Source organism: Populus trichocarpa, chromosome 10 (genome assembly GCF_000002775.5).
Source record: "Populus trichocarpa isolate Nisqually-1 chromosome 10, P.trichocarpa_v4.1, whole genome shotgun sequence".
Classification (NCBI taxonomy): domain Eukaryota; kingdom Viridiplantae; phylum Streptophyta; class Magnoliopsida; order Malpighiales; family Salicaceae; genus Populus; species Populus trichocarpa.
Window position 1 is genome coordinate 16,425,690 of NC_037294.2, and position 18,466 is coordinate 16,444,155.

At 37.3% G+C, this 18,466-nt stretch overlaps 3 protein-coding genes across 5 annotated transcripts; 1 reads left to right on the forward strand and 2 right to left on the reverse strand.

Moving 5' to 3' along the window:
- Window positions 1-1,002: 1,002 nt before the first annotated feature.
- LOC7468144 (serine/threonine-protein kinase 1) lies at window positions 1,003-10,367 on the reverse strand. The gene is made up of 18 exons (XM_006378504.3): window positions 9,584-10,367; window positions 9,231-9,319; window positions 9,029-9,136; window positions 8,717-8,824; window positions 8,477-8,567; window positions 7,317-7,369; window positions 6,006-6,068; window positions 5,508-5,552; window positions 4,977-5,012; window positions 4,717-4,772; window positions 4,512-4,593; window positions 3,742-3,864; window positions 3,525-3,636; window positions 2,558-2,714; window positions 2,110-2,335; window positions 1,708-1,908; window positions 1,544-1,629; window positions 1,003-1,312 (listed from the first exon to the last, which is right to left on the reverse strand). The coding sequence occupies exons 1-18, from the start codon at window positions 10,314-10,316 to the stop codon at window positions 1,213-1,215; spliced, it is 2,469 nt and encodes an 822-aa protein (XP_006378566.3). The 5' UTR covers window positions 10,317-10,367; the 3' UTR covers window positions 1,003-1,212.
- A 292-nt stretch (window positions 10,368-10,659) lies between these two features.
- On the forward strand, window positions 10,660-12,947 carry LOC7468145 (ubiquinone biosynthesis protein COQ4 homolog, mitochondrial). The gene is made up of 3 exons (XM_052456784.1): window positions 10,660-11,175; window positions 11,329-11,535; window positions 12,014-12,947. Exons 2-3 carry the CDS (start codon window positions 11,353-11,355, stop codon window positions 12,518-12,520), a joined length of 690 nt encoding a protein of 229 aa, XP_052312744.1. The 5' UTR covers window positions 10,660-11,175; window positions 11,329-11,352; the 3' UTR covers window positions 12,521-12,947.
- A 733-nt stretch (window positions 12,948-13,680) lies between these two features.
- Window positions 13,681-16,336, reverse strand: LOC7485878 (protein SPIRAL1-like 1). Of its 3 annotated transcripts, none has more exons than XM_024611268.2 (3): window positions 16,088-16,336; window positions 15,054-15,322; window positions 13,681-14,052 (listed from the first exon to the last, which is right to left on the reverse strand). In XM_024611268.2, exons 2-3 carry the CDS (start codon window positions 15,312-15,314, stop codon window positions 13,972-13,974), a joined length of 342 nt encoding a protein of 113 aa, XP_024467036.1. In that variant the 5' UTR covers window positions 15,315-15,322; window positions 16,088-16,336; the 3' UTR covers window positions 13,681-13,971. The 3 variants fall into 3 exon arrangements, with proteins under 3 accessions (XP_024467036.1, XP_002316083.1, XP_024467037.1); XM_002316047.4 differs by having other exon boundaries at window positions 15,054-15,317; window positions 16,088-16,272; XM_024611269.2 differs by lacking the exon at window positions 16,088-16,336 and adding an exon at window positions 15,446-15,572.
- Window positions 16,337-18,466: the final 2,130 nt, after the last annotated feature.

The window sequence follows — 18,466 nt, forward strand, 5'->3', positions numbered from 1 at the left end:
ATTTTTTTATGTTTGTTTTTTATGGGATAATTCTAGTGTCAAGACCTGGATCACAAGTTTGAAAGGTTTGCTTGGTTTAACCTATGTCTTTTTTATAGGTCCTTTTTTACAATTAACTTTTTCTATCCTATTCTTTTACGGAGTTATTCTGATCTCATGTGTTGCAGGCTTTGTGGCTTAACTTAGGTTGATTCAGGCCAAGTTTATTTTGTTTAATTTATCCATTGTTGCTCACGCAAAGTTTGTTTTATTTGAGAAGGTTTTTAAAATTGATGTTTTAATGATTTCATCATTCTTTAATTTTTTTTTCTATCAGATTTAATCCTCATTTTTTTTATTATTACTTTTTCGACTTTGACAAAAAAATTTAATAAATATTGTTTTTTCAATTTCATTATTAAATATTAAATTAGTTAGGAATTGAACATTAAAGTTATTATAGTTTTATGATTTAGCATACAAATTAACAAGTTAACCTTTATATACCTAAATCAATCTAACATATTATCATCTTGGTATCTATATAAAAAAAATTCATTCAAAATTTTTATTCGAATCAAACTATATTTTTATTCGAATCAAACTATATTTTTATTGGCTATTCAAGTTACATTTGAACTCGTTAAGATAACCAGTTCAAATCAAGTCAATCTCAATATAATTTAATTTTTTTTTCTATTAAAAAAAATATAAGCAGAACCTAAATATTTTTTTAGGTTAAAAAAATTATATTATCCAACTTGTAACGTGTTGCATGCTAATATTCTAATAATAACTAATTAAATACTCCTAATTACTTCATAAACATAGTAAATTTTCTATATCGCTGTTTGTTTTATTTTTTTGTTGGGAGAGGAGGCAAAAAATCATGAAAGCCCATTCCATCATATTTTCTTCTCTTCCCTTTTCCTCCATCATCCAAGTTCAACTTTGTCGAGGAAGAGAGCATATTATAGTGACCAGGAAAAACCACATCAGAAGTTAATAGCTACGAATGCAGAGTGAGAAAATATACTAACTTATTTTTCTACCTATTAACCATGTAATATACAGTGGCAGCAGATAAAAAAATAAAAGCACAAAACTGTCCCCTCTGACACCCGAATTTTTGCCTCTTAAGAGAATTACAAACAAATCACAGCATTGCTTAAAAAGAGCAAGGGGCAGATGAATGGGGAAGAAAAAGCACTCATTTACATACATGCGACTTGTCTAGAGTCGGAGGATAGTTCGAAGAGTATCACAAAGATTTTGAATGGTTTGTTTCTCTTGCGTTGCTTGCAACTCTTGGAGTGGCATCTCTTCATAGCACCTGCAATGAATGCAAGTATATGTAGGTAAACAAAATAAGCTGCGGATAAATATAGTGCCTTGCAGGAAAAACAGCCCATCTATGCAACTGAGGTTTTCCCAGAACCCCAAAAGGAAACTTGGGAAAGCAAGAAATGATTTCTACAGAGGAGTCATTAATCAAATAAATGCATTGGAACAATGCGCCAAATTTTATACCAGCATTCACAGAAGATTAATAAGCGGGCCTTACATTTTGTGGTAGGCTAAAGCCTGCGCCAGATTCAGCAGCGTAGAACTTGAAGTCAGTCTTTGGTAAACACCTGGAGGAAGTGGCATCTGCAGCATATAAAATAAACACATAAGCACAAAAATGTCTTTGATGGGGAGAGAGGGAGAAGGGTTGGGGGTAATAACCTCGTTTTGTATCCTTCGGCCCTTTTTAGATGGTCCATCACCAGAAAAAAGCTCCTGAAGTGCTTCTGCTGCTACAGTTCCACTATTATCACACTGGATGCCTCCAAGCACATTGTCTGATAAGAGAGCAATGGGGGATATGTCTGTTGCCCGCAAAAATGGAATGGGCACAGTATTACCTGCTGCATATATGGACCAAAGCTGCATAGAAATGATTCAACGTAAGCAGTCACAATAATCCAAAAAAGAAAATAAAGAGTTAAATACAGAAGAAAACACTTGAGCATAACTGAAAATCCAATTTCAATAACGCTAAATTCATATACTGAAAACACATGTTCAGTGTGCACCACTTGGAACAAAATCATTTAAACTCTTGGATGAGTTCAGAATGAATATAACCTTATCTTGCAATGCAAATGCTTTTCTGCTGACTGTTTCATTCTTCAAAGTGGAACTGCCCAGGCCGCCGCCACCTTCAACGTGTACTTTAGATACGGTATTTTTCTTGAGATTCTGCTCAGAATAGCCAGAAACTTCAGGAGTAGATGTCTGTATTGTCTGCAATGCAGGAAGCGATTCTCCAACCAAAGGATTGTTTGCAGCAACCCCTGTTGCATTATCCAACCTAACAGAGAAGTCCTAATTAATTGGTGCACTCTAACTTGCAAGTAAAATAACATGAGCAGGCACTAGGCAATGGATATCAGCTTGGAGGGAAACTCAAAATAACAACTAAAGGGCAAGGTAATATGTACAGGTAAAATCCTATACTGAGAATAATCTCATAACCAATAAACCGGGATCATTCTCTCAAATAAACATCAGAGTTAAGTGGTGAATTGAGTACCAGGGGTCAGCAGATTTGCCTCCTGTGCCACTAACTGAAAGGCCTTCTATGTTTCCTGGGTGGTCTTGTAAGATCCCCCCCGCATCATATAATGCAGTCTGTAAGCCTGTCTTATCTGTTTCCTCTCCACCATGAACTACAAAAGTCCCATAGTCACCTGCACACATATGAACCATAAATGAATAGGGGATTAAAAACATATCAAATCATCTTATGTTAGTCTAAACACATTTTGAACCAGGCCAATTTCTCTCTCTCATGTGTCAATGAGTCACCAAGTTGTTGGCAAGGAGGACCTTTTTAGAAGGCAGCAGGCCTTGTCACCAAAAATCAAACCTAACATGCTTACTGTGAAGCACAGACCAGAAACATCCCTAATTTGGCCAAAATTACTATATCAGTCTGAAATGGACTGCAATGGCTGAAAGGGACTAGAATGGAAGGTAAGATTGAATGAGAGGAGTCCTGTATGTTTCATCGGTGAGCTATAAAGTAATGTTCCATCCCATTTAACCACAGCTGAATAAGATCAATAAAGTTGGTTGAGGTCCCAACAATAAGTGATGTATCCATAATAGACTTATCCACAAACTCCATAAGGCATAGGTGGCAGTCAAGGCCTGGTGGTAACTCCATCACATGGCAGATTAGCAACTATCTGCAATAACCTCTCTCAACTTTCCAGATAAGATCAAGTTGGTGAAGACTACTAGCAATCAATCTCTAAGCAGGCCTTTTGAGACATGTAAACAAAGTCCACTTTATACCATGCTACAAAAATCAGCTTCCCTAATTTCTCCAGGTGAAGTTCATGTGAACATTGTTTTTGCAGCACCCCCCCCCCCCCCCCCAAAAAAAAAAAAAAAAAAAAAAAAAAAAAAAACCATGACTGGTAGTGCTAAACTCTTAAGTTCAGAAGAACTTTTTCCATCCTATCACAAAACATAGAATGCAAGCAAAACCATACCTCCGGCCATATCGACACCATCTGAAGAGCTATGCACTTCATTTACCATAGGAAGTCGATTTGACGGAACAGTGTCTCCATAAACCTCATTCAGTTGTGGACCTTCAGTTGGCTGTTTCAGATTGAGATAAGTTAGGAAATACTGAATGATTTCTCAGAAATAGTTAGAAAGAGATTTCTTCAGTTTCTAAAAGGTAGAAATTTGACAATAACAAACTTCTGATTCAGCTGGAGCAAGATTTTGCGCCTGCAGAGACATTGCAGTCCTAATTTGCCTGGCCTTTTCAATCTTTGGCAACATTGCAGAGGCTCCAACTTTGCATCTATCAATAAATTTGTGCTAGGTTCCAACAAAATACAGGAACAACAGCTCAAGTCAGGATTAATAAATAACAGTATGATATATAAAGAAGTTCCAGAGAAAAAGATAATACGAGAGAGAGAGAAGAATCCTGCACATGTTTCAATCCCTGGATAAAATAAAATGCCATCACTACAAACCAACTCAAGTCAACGAAGTCACAGTCCAAAACTAGTTGAGCTCAAGCTTGGCTACTTAGGTACGCTACCTTTATTTTGGTCTCTAAACTATTATGTCCTAAACTAGTTGTTGTAATGCATTATTTGTGTCACCAAGCTATAAGTTCATCTTCTTCAAGTCATAAATGAACAACCTTATTATTCTGACAAGCCAACCATGAATGTTTGTCAAAGACAAAAATCTTCAAGCCAATTATTTGAAGCTTTGCCAATGTTTAATTTACACAAAAATCTGTTTACAAGGTTGAACAGGATATAGGCACAGGCAAACCAAGAACAGTCACGAAGCATCAAAAGGATCAATGAAAAAGAACTGACAACATCAGAAGTATGACCAAACCCGAAACAAAGAGCTGTCCAAGCCCAAAATGCATGCAGCACAGTTCTAAACAATCAGTACACCTTCGAATATGCATATTTTCCCTGTTGACATACAAGTCTCCATACCTTCAGCATCTCAGATGCCATTGGACGTGAGCGTGGTTCCTTTGTAAGGCACTTCGCCACAAAATCATGGAAGACAAGAGACCTGGCAGATAAAACAACAAATGGTTAAACACCACAACATATGCTGCTGTGTCAAAAAAATGTAAAGGCAACCACTAGCGAATTGTTGCATAAGATTGTGCGTAAAAAGAACTGAAAGGCAAACCATTTTTCTTTATCCTCAAGCATCGGGGCTGGCTCAATGGATATCATGAACAAAACCTATCACGGATGATAAACATGCCAAACTTAAAAATTTTAATAGTGAACAAAGGTTGATCAAATAAGCTCACAAAATCCCTGAGCATCATATTTATAGGAGGAGAATTTATGTGTGGTCAATGATGTGCATGTATTACCCATAAGCTTCCCAACAAAAACTATACAGTAACAGTAACAAGTTCAAATGCTTGAGTAATCACTAACCCTCATAGGATGCACCGTGGATCTTGGGGGAAGTCCCTGAAGAAAAAAATGAAAAATTAAGAAGTCGTCAAAAAATTCTTTTCAGATAAGAAAAGGATGACAAAAGTGATTACAAAAGGAGTGATATAATCTATGAGCAACACATCATTCATTACTCAGCACAAGACAACTTTCACTCTTTTATTTTTTATTTTTTTATTTTTCTGTTTCTGTTCTTTTCTCCACCAGCACTAGAGTTAATACCAAATTCTTTATTTGTCACTATTTGGTCTATGGATGGGGAAAAAAACAACACAACAAATAAATCAGAGAATACTGGCTTTCTTTTTTTAATTAGCTATATCTTATCCCGAGCTTGTATGTGGATGACAACTTGAACTATTAGGACCAGGGACAACTTTAGCTGCAAATACCATGAAGCAGCTAACTGGGAAAAGAACAATCATAAGTAGCTGCTATAAGAAACTATGCAACTTGGAAAACCATCAAGATTTTTGGGGGAATCCTTGATATAATTATAAATGCATATACCTCTGCCATTTCAATAGCAGAAACACCAAGAGCCCATACATCCACCTGAAAGAAAAATATGGTAACAGTAAGAAGTTAGTCATACAGAGACTTGTGGAACAGCAAATGTGCACCATACTTCCAAAACATTGATGCCTCCAAGAATTGGACAATTATATCATGCAGGCACAGCACACACTAGACATTTGAGACTGAAAATTTTTTCGAAGGAAAAGAATAGAAACAATGGAGGTTTCTGTTAAAAAAAATTCAATTTATTGTTAGCAGGTTACCAGCCCTACTTGAGAGATACTTTTTGGTGGTTCAGTCAGTATGTATAGTATAGTATAGTTTAGTATGCAAGAAAGCTCTTCGAACCCACAACCAAGGCAAAATGAGGTCATGTGAACACCCATATCCATGCACATAATATGCTTTCAAGTCCTATTAGCCAATGAAAAGGGAAGAGAGTTGGACAGTAGAAAGAAAAAGGAAACTACCAAAGAATGGAAATGATACCTTCCCATCGTATCGACTTTCTTGGATAACTTCTGGAGCCATCCAATGTGGAGTGCCAATAAACTGCACATAAAATAAAACTCACTAGTCCATTAACTATATATAAAATCACAAGCTAAAACATTTGACTTGATAAAAATACCCTTTAAATTTTTTAACTCAATGAGCAAACTAGACAATCTTCTTTAAGAAAAAATGGAACCAAGAATAAGAAGTCGAGTTTTTTTTCTTTTTTAAATTTAAAAAAGATATTTCAACCAAATTTACCAGAATTTATATACCATCTACACTCACCTCACATTTAAACAAACATACCAGCTTTTAATTTGTTCAAATACTTAGAAAATTATTATTTTCTAGTTTTCTCTTGTCTATACTTGCCTTTTCCTATATATATTATAGCTCATGTTGAGTACAATATGCAAAATTTTGAACCACTGCTTTTATAGAAGGAAAGATTTTTGGTTAGTTGGGCTTTTTCTGCTACCACAGGTCTTGATCACCCATTAGGCTTTGCCTTTAAAATCCTCTCTCTCTCCCCCTTTTTTCTTCAAATCCACTCTTTGAAGTGACTCCTTTTTCCAATAGAAGGTGGATGGCAAACAACCGTGCAAGAATCACACGTTTATTGCTTTCCAAAACTTTCACAAGAACAAAATACATGTAGCTTAATGAGCTCCTTTTGCATTTGGAATTGTTATTAGAGAAGGTCTTGGGATTTTTCTAATTGAACATTTATTTACTATATGGAGAACCAAAAACTAGTGTTACTCAAAATAGCTAGATTCCTGAAACAAAGAAAAGAGTTCAGTAAATAAATTTCAAGTGCAGGAAGAAAGGAACAGATACAGGAGAGGGAGAGTGCGCATAAAGTATGTTTTTCTCTATTTTTTTTTTTTATCTTTAGTATATAATTTAGAAAGAAAAATTAAATGCTGACGTATCATGTGGTTTGAAGTCTATACAGCATAGAATACCTTGTTTAAAAGTTGTCATAAACACCCTATTTTGGTAGAAAGATTAAAAGTAACTTATCATGAGAAATGGGTTTGAGGGTACCTTAATGCAGGAAAGACAACTCGATGAAGGTACATAGATAAACTTGGAAGTGTACATTTTCAAATACATCACATGCTGACATGCAGAAAGTTAACATAAAGTTGTCTTTCCAGACATCAGGCTTTTTCTGAGGCATGCAATTCTATACTAGGAATGCTATCATCTAGAAAAAGCTGGAGCACGCTACAAGCAATTCTAATTCACAAAATATGAATTCATAAAAACTGCACATTAGTTCAACAATTACTGTACCGTATTACGCTTTGACATGGTCCTTGTAAGCTGTGCAGCAACCCCAAAATCACCTGCTCAGACATTGCAATAACCACAAAATTCTGGATCAGTTTTATGGTAACTTTGCACTCTAGAAGTTAGAATATAGAAGGGAAAGGGCTTTAAACTTTAGCAGAAGAAAAGGAAGTAATATTTCAGTAGGCTTTCACAAGAAAAAGCATGGTGCATGGAATGAATTCTGAGATAATCTGTCAAGTATGACATTTCAATCCAAATCATGGTCTGCCTCTTCAACAATGTTAGCAGCCAGAAACAAGACATGTTTATAAATTTTTTTAATGTCCTGAATGTCTCAATACGATGGAAATTCTTTCATTCAGTTTTAAACATTTTCAAGGGAAGCAAACTCAATCTCAATCATCAAAAGTTAATACCAAATTTATGAATTTGATTTCCTTCAGAAGACCAACCTCTAATCCATTTGTCATACAGGACTTAAAGGTAGCCTAGCCCATGTAGCTTCTTCGCTAACAAGACTTATAAAACACAGATGCAGGCAACAAAACAAGCAAAATTCTTGTATGTTGTGTGATTTTGGAAGACAATGGTATTTCTGTAATTTCCAGACTTGCACAAATTATCATGGTCTGGCTTTTATTTTTTATCTTAGTGTCCTATTAGCCCTTAATTAAGATGTGGTACTCAGATTTTCTATCTTCTAGATGTGACTCCTAAAAAACCTACGAGAGTGAAGTTGGTAGCCCTTCAACTTTCATCACTAATTTAAATTGCAAACCCTAAATCCCTTTCTTCTAGTCTAAACCCTTAGAATTCTCAAATCCCAAGCTCTAATCCTCCACGAATCCCCAGTAGTACATAAACTTTGAATCTGTTGTGTCATAAACTCAGCATTAACAAGTGCAATCATTTCCACTTCATTATTTTATATTAATCAAGACTGTTAAGAAGAATGAAAGTTAGGAGCAAGTCCACGTCATGGTATTCAGACAGTCCTTTGCAACATGAAAGCTATCAATGTCATTTAAAAAAACAATAGGACTACCAAAAAGCATTTTAGGAAAAGAAAAAACCCTACAATAGGTGATTCCTTTCTGTTTCTTATAAGCATAATTGGAGTTCCATTATTTACCACATAATTTTTGAAAGAAAATACTCACCCAACTTGACTTCACCTTGTTCAGTTAACAAAATATTACCACCCTTAATGTCTCTATGGACCTTGAAAATTGAATGCAGATAAGCAAGGCCCTGCATGATATTTAGAAGAATAAAAAGGGGTACAAATCAAACCACCATAGTATGTAAAAATAGAGCAAATTGAAAAAAGAAAAAAAATGGAATAGACAAGTATCAACATTTTCTTCTCACAAGTCCCAACCAATTAAAATCAAGGATACCTTCAAAGCTTCTCTACATATGTATGCTATTTGATACTCTTCCAAAGGTTCCTCAGCAACATTCATCAAGTCAGAAACACTTCCACCCCCACAGTACTCCATAACAATCTGCAAATAATAATAATAATAATAATAATAATAATAGTAATAGTAATAGTAATAGTAATAATAGTAACAACAACAAAAACTATCTTGCAAAAAACACCCCAGTAAAAAGCATCTAGCACCAAAAAATAAACTTGTGACAGGGTGAAACCCATAGAATCAAACTGATTGCTAATCCTCAAATAAGTAACCAAAAAGAGTTCATACCCAAAGATATTCTTCACCTTGATAGCTCCCAAGATATCGAACAACATTTGGATGACTGCATTGTTGCAACATCTCAATTTCACCGCGAATTTCTTCATATCCCTCCTCCTGCATACAAGCAGCATTTGGACCCACATCCAATATTCATTCGACCAACAAATTAAAGAACTTAATTATAAGCAGAACAAGGAAGCACACTCACTCCTTCGGTCAATGATATGACTTTGATAGCAACAAGCTCTGAACTTCGTAAATCCCTAGCCTTGTAAACAGCCCCGTAAGACCCCTTCCCTGACACCCAAGAAACAAACTCAGCACACAACACTTTTAAATACTCACTTTAAAGTGAGTAACAAATACCAGAGACAAAGCTTAATCAAGATAATTACCTTATCGAAAACACACCATTAACTTGTCGACTAAACATTTAAACCTCACCCGTTACCACAATGACTAAAATGCTCACTTACCATCCCTTGTTCTACATACACATCTATATTCAAACTCAAAATGCATAATTAACACAAAAATTACGCTTTCAAAAAGTGCACGCACCTAGTTCATTAAGCAATTCATACTTAGTAGTGGGATCCTCTCTAGTAACACTCTCTGGAATCGAACTCGAAGACATTTTGCTTTGCTTCTGCTGGTGTTGTTTACCCTCCTCTCCTAGCAACCCACTCCCTTTCCGCTCCTTTCCAAACCCTAGCTCCCCGGACGCCTGCATACTTGCCACCGCCTTCCCCATCGTTGATCCACCACCACCACTCCCGCTCCTCCTCACCACCGTCGATTTCACCAAAAATGTCCCAAACTCCCCTCTCCCATCATCATCCCCGTCACTATTATCTCCAATATCATTGATTCGGCTTTCAAATTCCGTGAAAGGAGCGCTATAAGGCTTCCTTGGAGGGGCAACCGAGGATGACGACGACCATGACTGGTTCTGGTGGCGTCCGCGGCTGGCTTTGACGATCATAGTGCCGAAATCAGCGTCGTCGTCGTCGTCGCCACCGCCAAAGTCTTTTGGAAGGCGTTTGAGGAGAGGAGGAAGAGATTCTTCGTCTTCTTCTTCTACGTCTACGTCGTCGTCTTTGCTGTTGTTTTCTCCCCCTCCTTTATAGAGCATTGTAGCGTAGATGTTGTTGTCGTCGGTTTTGGATTTGGATTCGGGTTCAGAGTCGGAGTCTGAGTTGTGAATTACGACAGTAGAGTAGAGTTCCGATTTATTAGGGGTTTTGCTGGTGCGGGTCCGGCGAGATGGGGATGGATGATCCATTCTCCACATCGAGTGCGAAACGGAGTGAGAGAGAGAGAGAGAGAGAGGAATGACCGTTGAAGAGGAAAGCTAAAAAATGGTGCGTCTTGATGGGCTTGTTGGTGACTTATTGGGCTATTTCAGCTTAATTGAGCGGTCCATATGCTTATAAATGCAGCCCATCCCACAAGTCCGAAGCCCATCGTGATTTAATGTCATGGACAAGGCAATGCAATAGAGGTTGATTTTAGGAATCCAGGTATTGTCTGATCTAGAGCTAGAGCCCATGGGATTTGTTCGATAGTTCCTAATTTTATGATAAATAAATATTCAAAAGCTTTAAAACTCAATTTTTTCGATATATAAATACTTCACGGTGTTACAGTCTTTTGAATATCAAACTTCTTGCTGGAAAAGGCTCCTCTTTCTTTCAGCAGCACTCGGGGTGTTGATTCAATATTTTATCTTCTAAACCCATTCACCCTCACATTCAACAACAGAGAATTCAAAGCGTAAACCAATTGACCTTGCAATAAAAAGGCTCCTCCCACAAAAGCACTCGTGATGTTGAAATCGTGGGCTTTGGTGATGAAGTCAAGAGGGAGGCAAAAACAGTGGTTTGTAGCTCTGGAATGGTGAAGTTGAGAGAGAAAGCAACGTTGAGGAGAGAGGTTTTTAAATCTGTGAGAGAGAGGGAGGATAAAAGAGAAGGAATTGAAGAGATTGGTTGGTTACAAGAGTTGATGATGTGGCATATATTTTAATAATATCAAATATCACTGGTTAATGGTTATAGCTTATCATCGGAAAATTTCTCGTCTGTTTTGTACTTCAAAGAAATCCAAGCAGGCCAACCCCCTCTCCCATTCTCCCTCATATTTGGTCACGCGTACGCCTTCCCTCGCCTTTTTTTTTTATTATTATTATTTTATCGTTTCTTCTTCCGCTCTCCTTTTATGCATGTAAATCTAAAATAAATCTAGATTCAATTCAACTGTGACTAGAAACTTGGAGAAAATTCCCCTTTTGTCATTAATTATAGGTACCCTGTGTTGTTGAGCAAGGAATGATAGGAGGAGGAAGAATCCAACTGAACGGGTGGCAACAGGCGGCCGTTGCTGTTGGTTCCGCGGTGGGTGCGTTGTTAGATCCACGAAGAGCGGATTTGATAGCGGCGCTTGGAGAAACAACCGGAAAACATGCTTTTGAAAGAGTTGTCGAAAGAATGAAGAAGAGCCCGGAAGGAAGAGTGGGTCTCTCTCTCTCTCTCTATCTCCCTTTGATTTCATGCATCATCCATTTCCTGGGTGATGGTCATAACAGTAGTAGTAGTTTGGTATGACTGAATTATTTATTATCCTGAATGCATTACATAGTATGCAGCAGTCCTTATCCAGTCTTGTTACGTTGTGAATTATGAATCTTGGGTATTTTTTATGATGCCAAATAATATCATCAAACTGAAATTTTGACAGGAGCTGCGGGCTCTAAATTTATCATGCAATATCAAAGCGAATTCGTTTTGAAAGCAAGCTTTTAGCGAAGCATATCATGAGTGAAAAATAACTCTAGCTTTGGAATTCTTTCTTCTTCTTTTTTAATACATCTCTCTTTGGCAAAGATTGCGATTACTTTCATATGGACTCTTCAAACACAGACGCCTGATGATTGAAATTCATGTCATTCATTAAAAATAAACCAACCCTTCCTTTTTATCGTGTTGATAGGCACTTCTCTTGGAGAGACCTCGTGTCATATCTGCTCAAGTGGGGCATGCTTGGGATTTGCCAGCCAATACATTTGGTGCTGCCTATGCAAGCTTCATGGGATCCAGGAACTTTTCCCCAGATGACCGTCCACCAGTGCGATTCATGGAAACGGAAGAATTGGCATATGTTGCCATGCGGGCTCGCGAGGTTCATGATTTCTGGCACACCCTTTTTGGGCTGCCCACCAACTTGATTGGCGAGTCAGCTCTCAAGGTGATTGAATTCGAGCAAATGTACCTGCCAATGTGCCTGATGTCTGTTGTTGGAGGCACAGCTAGATTTACTGAGAAGCAGAGGAAATCTTTCTTCCAGCACTACTTCCCATGGGCCGTTCGGGCTGGCTTGCAGAGCACAGATCTCATGTGTGTGTATTATGAGAAGCACTTTCACGAGGATTTGGAAGATGTCCGTAGAAAATGGGGGATAACTCCTGCTCCTGCTGCCCCTAATCAAGATGTGCCTTGACATGTGAGAAGATGTACAAAAGGAGTTTTTTTGGATGGTAAAAACGAGATTCGCTTGCAAATTCCAACAGCGAAAAGCTTGTGAACATCCTTTTGTTCCCCTAACTTGCATCTTCTTCTTCGTTCATAAAGCTCGAAGAGTACTCCTTTAAACATCGTAGAACAGGGTTTATGATTATGTCAAGATCGGGCTTTCTTAGGCAAGTGAAAGCCCTAGAAAAGCACCTTTTCTTGACCAAACACAATTGCAACATAATATGAGAACAGGGGTGTTATCAACTGAATTCATGCTTGGATTTTTATGGATTTCAAGCCATAGAAAAAAAATTCGGTTCAAACATGGATCGGTTATCTCATGTTAGTTATTGCGTTTTAGGTCATGTTTGTATTTTAAAATTCTGAGCCCAACATGCAAATTATTTATTTTTTCCGATTTCTACCACTAACTGAAAGGTGTTTGACAACCATTATGATAGATTTAGCTATTGAATATTATATGAAGATCGTGTTTTTCCTTGAGAATCGTCAAAAAATAATAAAAGAGATCTGGGAATAAGCACTGCGAACCTGGGGATGCCGAGTATTTTAGAATTTACGAGGATAAATTTTGATGACTTCATTTATGAGGGAGTGGGTTATCTTACCTTGTTTCAATGGCAATAAGCACTGCGAAGTGCGAACCTGGGAGGGGAGCGAGATTTTCTAATTTTTGCTCAAATAGTCGTTACAAAAAACAAACAGTGAGCATTTTGACACCTTTAGTCCTCCTTGTCCACGAGCGGCAGTAGTCTTCCATTGCATAAAAGGGGCTAAATAATGCCAACTGCTCTCGACTCAGTGCTCTGCTTCTCATCTATAATCGATATGGGCATTAGTAATAGGCACAAGAAAAGCACAAATACTTGAGAGTCATTCCACTAGTTCACTGCAAAATCCATACCCCTCCTCCCAGCACCAAGGATCAGTTTTGTTAGGAGGGATGGTAGGAAAGACAGATGATGGGGAATGGATGAGAAGTGATGGACGGAATAATTTTCTTGTTTGGCATGATTCACGGAGGGTGAACTTTTCAAGGAAATTACAGACAAACAGACCCAAAGACAGCAAACACGTTGACACTGCCCTATTAACAAGGAATAAAAAGGGACGAGGAAAGAATAATTGAAGGGAAAAAAAAGAAGCATTGGCAATGCTATTAGAAACAACATATTGTTCGGATGCTATATGTATCAGAAAATATCCACCCGATTTTTAACAGATGCCCAGGCATCTAAATCCCACGATCGTGATTGAAATGTTGAAACAACAAAGAGAACACAGAAGATATTACACCACATGATCCAACAAATTGTCATGGATCATATTGAAGATGAAAGCATGGCTTCATTCAAACTAAGGTTCACAAAGATCAACAAACAGAACTCCGTATGAAGACATGATTGCAGGTGTCAATCAATTGCTACCACCACCAAAGAGGTATCCCAGAGAAGATCCACCACCAGGAGCAGCATGGACCTTGGTTGAAGGTCGATCCTGAACCAAGAAACAAAGTTCTTAGGTTGATAAAAACAACTTCAAGAAACAACCATTTGTTTCTCACAAAACACAATTAAGCAGGTTATGTTAAAACAATTAAACAAGTTGCTTATTGGCTGTTTAAAGCAACTTCCAGAAACAGTTTATAGAGCACTGTGAATGATTTAGAAATAGCATTCGTGTAGTTCCCAGTCCGCCGTCTTTCAACTTTCATAATGTATCTATTGAACCTTGTTCAGATGAAACCATGAGAATACTGTGCTGACATCGCTTGGAAACATGTAAATTGAGAATACAGAATGCCAAGAGCATAATTGAAAGTAGTTCCAGCCCATCTCCTTGGCTCTAGGAATTTACCCCCACACCTCAAAACAAATGGCTAACTGGCACTATACGATCCATCTAGCTGCTTCTTGGGCCCACATTTCACAGCGACAGTTTGCATGAGAGAGTTCCCAAGCCTAGTCCATCATACACCATGAGCAGTATCTAGTTACCCATCATACCATAACCCATGTACTTCAGGGAGATGTTGAGACACACAGCTGCTTTCATAAGCCTGAATTCGCCCAGGGCTAAGATTAGGAGCCATATCTCCAATCACTGGAGAGGTACTCCGACTCCCAGAGGCATCTGAAGAACGCTAGAAACCACAAAAATTTCACCCTATTGGAATGAGACCCAGAACCCTAAAACAACCAATGGCACTTCATACTTCTTAGGCAGCAAAAATGCAGTTTGATAGTTACAAAGATAATGGCATTCTTCCATATGTATTTATGCACATCCCTCTGCCACACAGTTCGTAATCACTCACAAGATAATGCATATCCATTTCCAAAAGACAAGTGAATCTTATAAAGAACTAATCAGGCATGCTAATTTGTCACAGAGAAGAACTGTGGCATGTCGTGAATCTGAGCAAGTTGTATCCGCCTAAAATCAGCATGGACAATTGATAAAAACTGCTCCAAGAGCAAAGGTTTCCGGAATCATACCGTGATGAAGTTGCCAGCGTTCTGACCATCTGCCCTCAAATAGTTGTTTGTGGAAGTACTGTTGATACCGGCAGGAAACTCCCTGTTAATTTCAGCTGGCTGAGGGGCTGCAGCAGGTTTAGGAGGAGGTGGATTGCTTGCAGGCTGGACCTCGCTTGGAGCAGCTTGGGCATTGTTTGTGCTAGGTTTTGGAGCCTCTCCACTCCCAAACAGATAGCCCAATGAACTCTGCCCTCCACCAGCGCTAACTCCACGACCCATATTCTGAACTTTACTTAGCACAAAAATTAAAACATGTCACCCAAGAAAGAATGAAGTTGACAAAGAAATAAACTTATGGAAATGAAATGGCATGAGTCACAATAAGGATGAAAAGAACCATGATTAATTACCTGCGTTTAACACTCAGAAATCACACAAACTACTCTAGTCACGGCTTGGCAACTTAAAAGATCTACAGACCCGTCAACCAATTTCTGAATAGCCATTTGAAATCAACAAGCTCACCATCACTCTATTTAACAAACATCATATTTTTTTTATAAAAAAAAATAGTTTATTTATGCTTTCTATTTGTATCCTTGGGTAACACAATAGGTATAGCACCCCCTTTCAATCCATTCCTAGATAGCTCGCCAACACCGACATCATAACAAACATGATCACAAATACATGCATACATACAAGAGACACAATTCATAAATACATTATGAAACTCAAAAAAAATGCGTGGTGATTTATATCACAACTACAATCATATCAACCTAGATATAACAACACTAACTTTAATTTGATATATATATATATATAAACAGTGATACAGAAGCCAGCAAAAACAAGCGAAATGCCTGAATCAAAAGGAGAAAAGAACAGCAGATCTTAACAAAACAAGCCAATCATCATCGAATCACAAAAAAAAAGTGAAGAAAAACGTCACGTCACGTCACAGAGCGAGTGGTTAGAAGGAAGAAATTGGCAGCATCGATTTTGCATGTGAATCTGAGATCTAAAGACTCAGGGTTTCGTAGAGCTACCTTTCGAGGGATCTGGATCTGATCTGCGAGAAGAGAGAGATACAGGAGCCGCGGCTCAATTCAAATAGTAATAGTAACTGCTGAGGAAGTGAGGCAAAGAAAGCGATAGGTGACCGTTGTCTATTTATAGACTTTGGATAAATACTTATTTCGGGGAAAAAATAGTAGTAGAGCTCTCAATTTCTGAACGAATATAACAAATTCTTTCGCTTTTGTTTCTGGTTTTGCTAATGAGCTGGTAAATTGTCGTCGTCCATCACACTCCACGTTAATTTTTTTTATTTTTTTTAGTTTAATGTGGCTGTCCGGGTCAACTTGCATGTACCTTGACTAATTCCACAGACCCTGAAGTTAACGATTATGTAAGCCTCCAGTGACCATCATATGAGCAATCACAGGGCTCGAACCTGAAACCACAGAGAAATCAAACCTCCACGTTAATATTTTGATGCTATTTGTTTTATGTTTTTTAAAAATAATTTTTAAAAAATAAAAAAAATATTATTTTAATATATTTTATAAAACATTATTTTAAAAAATATCCATAACTATATTTTCAAGTACACTGTTTGCAGATATCTATTATTTGTCAAAGGATTTATTAAATTATATACGAGAATGATGCGTGCAGGCACTTAGCTCGAAATGTAAAGAAATGGTTTTTCTTTTTTAATATTATTATATTATAAACTGACATTTCTTTGATGATTGGGAAAGAAAAAAAACATGAATAAAAAAAGAAGGTTTGTGCTCTTCTCAGTATTTCAATCGTTATTCACTTCATTAATTTTGTGTTTCATGATAATATATATAAAATTTATTTTTTATTTTTTATTTTTAATATCAATAAAATTAAAAAAAATTAATTTAATATTTTTTCATGTCAAAAATAATTTTAAAAAGCATTTATAAATAGAAAGATAAGCACTCTTAAGTATGGTAGTAGATTAAAGAAAAAAATATTCATAGATTATCAAACACTGAAAATTGTAGTAGTGATAATAGTAATTTATTTATTTAAAGATTTAATTTTATTTGAAAATACATTTTCATCAAAAAGCTATACAAATTAAAATGCCATACATACAAAAGTAAAAAAAGAAAAAGGAAGAAGGTTAATTTGGTCCTTGTGTAATTTGTTTTATGGGGGTGCTGAGGGCAGGGAAGGGAGAAATTTACAACACCTGAGGCTGAAAACAAGAAACTTGCTCCCTCCATCGAGCATTCACCGACCACTGCACACGAGTTGATGGTGACAAAAAGTAGCCAGGGGAGCTTCAATAGATTATACATGGGGAAGGATTAATGACAAATGCATCATGCACATGTTCTTGAACCATTTTTTAGTTGGTTAACTTCCACCACATTTACGTAAATGAACCAGCCACCACGCCGTTCAAGAACACGGGTCCTAGTTCTGGCTTGCACAAACTGCTAGCTTCATATTCTCGACAGCTTCTTCCACCATTATTGCACAGTATGATGCAATGCTGCGTTTTTATTTTCATGTCCAAAAGAGGTTCAGGGTACAGCAAGATGGAGCAGTCAAGGACAAGCGAATAAAGAAGAAAGGCCCGAAAAGTGCATCTATCGCTTTGGAGGAAAATCTATAGACCTCAGAGGATGTAAAGGAGCGAATTATGCTGCCACCATTTTCAATGGACCAGAATTACGTGGTTTGATTAGTTTAATGTCATCCTTTATGCTTTGCCTTTTCCAAATCACGTATAAGATGGAAATGGTGGGCAAACCTGTTGAGAAAATATACCAGGGGCACTCTGCTACTGGACAGCATTATTGCAGCAATAAAAACAGCTTTAGCAATTTTAGATGGAAACAACTCCATCACACATGAGATACAGGCACCGCCGGAATCACCTGCATTTTTCGAGAGAAGAACTTAATTATAGAAGTACCTCAAATATATCATCAATCATCTTTATTGAAAAGGGAGAGCACAAACCCTGTCCCCTTCACCAAGCATGTCTGAAATATCAGTAAGTGGCTTTACATATTCGGCTAGATTTCTAACGCTGTTTGTATCAGAATAATGGATGCTAGAACCTGTTAAGTCTACTTCATAAACTTTAAAGCCAGCTTCCTGCAGAAGGGAAATAGTTTTATACCAACACCAAGCACCGAAACCACCTCCATGGACAAGGACAACATGGTTGGTTTCAAGATCCTACCAAGTAAGAGATGAATAGTCAGTATAATTAGTAGAAAGTGATACTGAAATTTTAAAGTCCAAGTCTACAGTAATCTTATCGCTAAAAAGAGTAAAGTGTGGTAAGGGACTCATTCCAACCAACTGCTTTCATTATAGTAACAGTGATTCTATATCATATAGAACATGATTCAGCCCGGTATGAATCGACC

Coding starts and splice junctions, on each gene's coding strand:
- LOC7468145 (XM_052456784.1), top strand. CDS start 11,353: ATGATAGGAGGAGGAAGAATCCAACTGAACGGGTGGCAACAGGCGGCC. Junction 11,536..12,013: donor AGAAGAGCCCGGAAGGAAGA/GTGGGTCTCTCT, acceptor TCGTGTTGATAG/GCACTTCTCTTGGAGAGACC.
- LOC7468144 (XM_006378504.3), bottom strand. CDS start 10,316: ATGTGGAGAATGGATCATCCATCCCCATCTCGCCGGACCCGCACCAGC. Junction 4,773..4,976: donor CCACGGTGCATCCTATGAGG/GTTAGTGATTAC, acceptor CATCCGTGATAG/GTTTTGTTCATGATATCCAT. Junction 1,630..1,707: donor GCCGAAGGATACAAAACGAG/GTTATTACCCCC, acceptor TATATGCTGCAG/ATGCCACTTCCTCCAGGTGT.
- LOC7485878 (XM_024611268.2), bottom strand. CDS start 15,314: ATGGGTCGTGGAGTTAGCGCTGGTGGAGGGCAGAGTTCATTGGGCTAT. Junction 14,053..15,053: donor ACGCTGGCAACTTCATCACG/GTATGATTCCGG, acceptor TTCTTGGTTCAG/GATCGACCTTCAACCAAGGT.